At 39.8% G+C, this 5,459-nt stretch overlaps 1 protein-coding gene across 2 annotated transcripts in view; it reads left to right on the forward strand.

Moving 5' to 3' along the window:
- The window catches only part of Actr2 (actin related protein 2), a 43,413-nt gene that overhangs the window by 32,581 nt on the left and 5,373 nt on the right, over positions 1-5,459 (forward strand). For both annotated transcript variants that reach the window (XM_033764401.1, XM_010609730.3), the window contains one exon: positions 3,316-3,448. In XM_033764401.1, the coding sequence (XP_033620292.1) occupies positions 3,316-3,448 (133 nt within the window). The remainder of the gene's footprint in view (positions 1-3,315; positions 3,449-5,459) is intronic.

The following is a 5,459-nucleotide window of genomic DNA, read 5'->3' on the forward strand; positions in this document are numbered from 1 at the left end:
TTTTTTTTTTTTTTTTTTTTTTTTTTTTGACTGATTGAACTTAGGGACTTGTGCATGTTAGGTAAATTCTCTACCACTGAGCCATATCCTCAGATCCTCACACTGGTTGGTGTTTGTTTGTTTGTTTGTTTGTTTTTGGTGGTAGTGGGGATTGAACTCTGGGACGTTGCGCTTGTGAGGCTGACGGTGGCACCAATGAGCTAAATGCCCCACCCCACAGTTTTCTTCATGGCTGTGTTCATTTGTAGTCCCGTGAACAGTGTACAAGGGTTCCCTTTTCACTGTGTCCTCACCAACATTTGACTTCCCCACTTGTAGTACCCATTCTAAGCTGAGTGTGGTGGCACATGTTTGTAATCCCAGCATTGAGGAGGCTGAAGCAGGAGGGTTACCGTGAGTTCAAGGCTGGTGTGGGTTATGTACAAAGTCAATAATAATAATAATAATAGGGGGCTGGGGATTTAGCTCAGTGGTTCTGGCCTGACTTGCAAGCATAAGGACCCAAGTTCAATCCCTGGTACCAATAATAATAATAATATAAAATAACAACAACAGTAATGAGTATGTGACATTATTGCATTGTGGTTTAATTTGCATTTTTCTGATAATTAGGAATGTTTGCTCTTTTATCACATAACAGTGGCCATTTGTTTTTTTTTTTTTTTTCTTTTTGTACCAGGGATTGAACTCGGGACCTTGTGTTTTCGAGGCAGGTGGCAGAACCACTGAGCTAAATCCCCATTCCCTCCTTTGTCTATTTTTTAATTGATCTGTTAGAGTTTAGTAGAGTTCCTTATGTATTTTGGATACTAACCCTTTATCAGATATGTGGTTTGGGGCCAGGGATTTAGCTCGGCAGCACCTCACCTGCCTTGCAAGCGTGCAAGATCCTGAGTTCAATCCCTGGTACAGAAAACAAAACAAAACAAAACAAAGAGACTCTGCGTAGCATGATGGTACATGTCTGTAATCCCACCACTCTGGAGGCAGAGGCAGGAGGATTGCTGAGGTTTTGAGGCCCACCTGGGCTACATAGTGAGTTCATTGCTAGCCTAAACTACAAACTGAAACCCTGTCCCCAAAAATAAAACAAAACAGAAAAAGATACATAGTTTGCAGATACTTTCTTTTATGTTGCCTCTTTGCTGTGCAGAAGTTTTTCACTTTGACATAAATGCATGTATCTTTGGAAGGTATCACTAAATGCTTCTCCATGGAAGTTGTACCATTGATTTCTCCTACCCCCAAGTAACATATGAGGGTACGCAGGCCCACAGCCTTGTTTAGTTTTGTCCAGTTCATTACTTTTTTACCAGTCTACTGAGTGAGAAATTATCTCAGTGTAGTTTTAATTTTCATTTCTATTATTAAAAGTGAAGTTGAACATATTTTTATGTGCTTTTAAGGACCACTTGTTGTAGTTTGTGAGTGTGTGTGTGTGTGTGTGTGTGTGTGTGTGTGTGTGGTGGTGGTGGTGGTGGTGGTGGTGGTGTTGGTTTGTTGTTGGCTTGCCTATTCTATATAATTTGATTTTGTCTTTTTTTCCAGTGTTCAGAATTTTGTCTTTTAGCTTTGTGATACCTGTTACAGATGTTTTCTCACAGTTTGTCTTGCTTATAGTGTTTTTGGCCTGCAAAACTTTGTTTTAACTAAATTGTATAAAATGATTTGCTGGGCATTGTGGGGTTCACCTGTAATCCCAGCACCCTGGAGGCTGAGGCAGAGAGGATCACTGCAAGTTCAAGGCCAGCCTGGGCTACATAGTGAGATCCTATCTCAAAAAAACAATGATTTATAATCTTTTCATTGTAACCAGAGTTTGAGTCAGAAAGTTTTCCCTAGTACCCAGATTATAGAGGAATTAACCCAGAGCCATTTTATGAAGCAAGTGTGTGTGTGTTTTCTTAATCCTGACTTTAACAACCACCTGATTAGTTTGGGTAGGGTGGCTGGGTAACCAAGTTAATAATGGGAATTAATAAAAATAATAGTTGCCTCATAAAAATAAACGTAATAGAAAATGATCAGAAAATTGAATCTAGCTCTCATAACTATGGTAAATTCTTCATGGTAGTTATTTAGATAGTTTTATCCCTTGATTGAATGTTCATTGATAGCAGAAGCAGTTAAAATTGTGTCCTTGTTGACAGTGATTAAGTGTTGCCATTTTAGAAGCACAGGAATCCCGTTCAGTACTCTCTCCACAGAGTTTGCATAGGAAAGTGGCATGGCACTCAGTGTTTGTCTTATGTGTTATGCATTTATAAACATTTTTGTGTTAATATTGCATGTAGCCATGCTTCCTGCTTGTTATGGTGCCTTCAGCACAGTTAAATACCAAACAGTAGAATGTAGTTGTAGTAGCCTTAGCCTTTGAGAGCTTGAAGCAGGTGCAAACTTAGGAATCAGTCTGAATAAGGCTAACACTCATGTTGTTTAGCTCTTTGAACTTCACTGTGAGATATCCTCAGACCCTCACTCACTTCTGTTACATTTATTACTTAATGCAGCTGTTTTAGATTGGATTTTCTGGTGTTGTAGTCAAGAGTATATTTAAGGAAGAAAAATGGCACTGATTGAAAAAGGAAACACATCGATCTAGCCAAAAATAACAGCAGACAGCCTCAAGGCAAAGGAGCAAAAGACAAACTACAAATAACAAATGGAAAAATTGGAAAGTCAAAAAAGTGTATGGCTACTTACAGTAAACAAACATATCTTGGTTGCTCCAGGGAAGCTCTGTGATAACAGACCAAATTTTGAAAGTTCCTAATGTAAACTTCTGTCCCTATTAAAAGATGCCACTGCTGGGCGTGGTGGCGCACGCCTGTAATCCCAGTACTCGGGAGGCTAAGGCAGGAGGATCGAGGATCGCTGTGAGTTCAAGACCAGCCTGGGCTACATAGTGAGTTCCAGGTCAGTCTCAACTACATAGTGAGACCCTGTCTCAAAAAACCAAAAAAAAAACCACTAATTTCATCTGTGAAGAAGTACGTCATATGCTTTTAGGATAGGAGCATGTATATCAAAATTATTAAAAAATTTTTATCTGTAAGGAGGGGTAATAGCAAACATTTCAACCTGTGATTTATATTGTAATTTTGGTTACCCCACAGCCAACCACAGCACTCTGAGGCTGACTGTAACAGTATAACCCTAGGCTAGCATGCGTCAGTGAGGCTGAGACAGGAGGATCACTTGAGTCCAAGACACCTTGTCTCTAAAAAAATTGTTTTTAAGAAAATAAGTAATAGTAACCCTGAGGTAATACTTTCCTAATCTGAAACCCCAAATAACTGTGTTGTGTCTTTGTAGATCTGAATTCTATAAGCACATCGTGCTTTCTGGAGGATCTACTATGTATCCTGGCCTGCCATCACGGTTGGAACGAGAACTTAAACAGCTTTACTTAGAACGAGTTTTAAAGGGAGATGTGGAAAAACTTTCTGTGAGTATCTGTAATGCAACGCTTAAAAAATTAAAACCCTGGAACTTGTAAATTGTACAACCACTAGAGGGAGCAAGAGGTCTTCCTAAACAAACTCCTGCTTGGTTAAGTATACCCTGGGAGAGCTGTCCCAGGGCAGCAGTAGTCCTGACCTCCACTGTCGGGATGGAGGAGTTAAATCTTAGGCCCTCTGTGATGACCAGCCTGGGTTCCAGCAAGCCTTGGAGTACACGGGGAAAGCCAGCTGTGCTGTGGAGAGATAACTGCCCCGTATTGGGCTGTTGTTTTATTTATTGATGTTTCTATTTAAACCTTTTGTTTTCCATACTATAATGCACATAAAGTGTTATGCAGTACCTTTTTTTTTTCAATGCAGTACCTTTTTAAAATCTAAATTAAGTTTAAAATTAAGTTTATTTCAGATATTCATAGTGGTCACGTTCATCATAAGGAACTTGTACCTGCACGTGATATATCTTAATTCCTTTTTTTCCCCCCATTCCTCTACTTTTTTTTGTTTGTTTGCTTTGTTTTGTTTTTGGTTTGGGGGATTGAACTCGGGTCCTTATGATTGCGAGGCAGGCAGCAGAACCACTGAGCTAAATCCCCAGCCCCCATTCCTCTACCTTTTGAATATGTAATCTGTGTCAGCACTACTCTTAGTCTATCTTATAATTGTAATTTTAGATTATTTTCCTGGCTATTTGTTGCCTGTGTGTTAGCTTCCTAATCATGTCTCCAGTTCTTTTGCACCTCTGTAACTGTCAGAGGACTTGAAACAAACTTTAGTTAGAAATTTTTGGTGGTTCTTTGGCAAAGGTCTACCCCAGCCCCAAGCCCTGGGCTGCATGAAGTCCACTGCATGTGCTGTGCATCCGATCAAGAGTCATTTGATCTGGGTTAATCTCAGCTTTGTCTTGCTGTCTTTAGTCCATTGTTAAAGTTAATGAAATTATATATTATGGAGTAATGAATGTTTTGGACACACTAATGTTACATCTTTCATATATGACTCAAAGTACTGAAATTACATTGAGTATGGGCTCCTTATATACATTAAGCAAATTAATAACGAAAGGAGCCATGTTGTCTAAGCACTTCACTCATTTTTCTGGTTTTATTGAATTATATGTATAATTTTAAATCCATCTTAGGTGGTCATTTACTCAGCAACCTTTTTTTTCTGTTTTGCAGTGTTGGGGATTGAATCCATTGGTTCCCACATGCTAGGGAAGCCCTCTACCCCTGAGCTATCTCCCTAACCCAGTAAATGTTCCTCACACTGCATCTGGGTGCTGGGAACAAACAAAACTGATAAAATCCCTGCTTTTCTTCTAAATAATTTATCAGTAGTAATTAGTATTAAAAATTAAGTTAGACACTAGAAAATGACAGTAGGAGGGAAGGTGGTGTGCTTTTTAATGACTGTGATCAGGAAAGACCTTTCTAATGAGGTAGCTTTTGTTAATGAGACCTGCTTCTGTGAGAGAGTAATTTTCTTTTTTTGTTGTTGTTGAGACAGGGTCTCCTTGCTCTGTAGTTTAGGCCTTCAACTTAGTGTGGAGCCCACACTGGCCTCAGACTTTCAGTAGTTCTGCTTCAGCTTGAGTGCTGAAATAACAGGCGAGCACCACCATGCCCAGCTTAACGTGGAACTTGTTTGCGGGGAGGGGAGTCTTCAGGCAGGAACAGTGCAGAAGCCCTGATTGGTAGAGTATATCTGTGTGGCTTGGGCAGAGTGAGTCAGGGATGTGGCTGGAGATGAGGTCACAGAGGTAGCAAAGACGAAGGTCTTGTTCAGCCATGCCAAAGGTTTGGCTTTATTCCTGGTTAGTTGGAAATTCTTGAGAGTCTTTTGAGCAGAGAAGTGATAGGATCCAGCTTGTGTTTTAAAAAGATCAGTTAAGGGCCAGGGCTTTGGCTTAGTGGTTCCACCATCTGGCTTGCAAGCACAAGGACCTGAATTTGATCCTCGTTACCAAAAAAAAAAAAAAAAAAAAAAAAAAAAAAA

This window comes from Fukomys damarensis, unplaced genomic scaffold (genome assembly GCF_012274545.1).
Source record: "Fukomys damarensis isolate Sample0158 unplaced genomic scaffold, DMR_v1.0_HiC HiC_scaffold_2, whole genome shotgun sequence".
NCBI classification, from domain to species: Eukaryota; Metazoa; Chordata; class Mammalia; order Rodentia; family Bathyergidae; genus Fukomys; species Fukomys damarensis.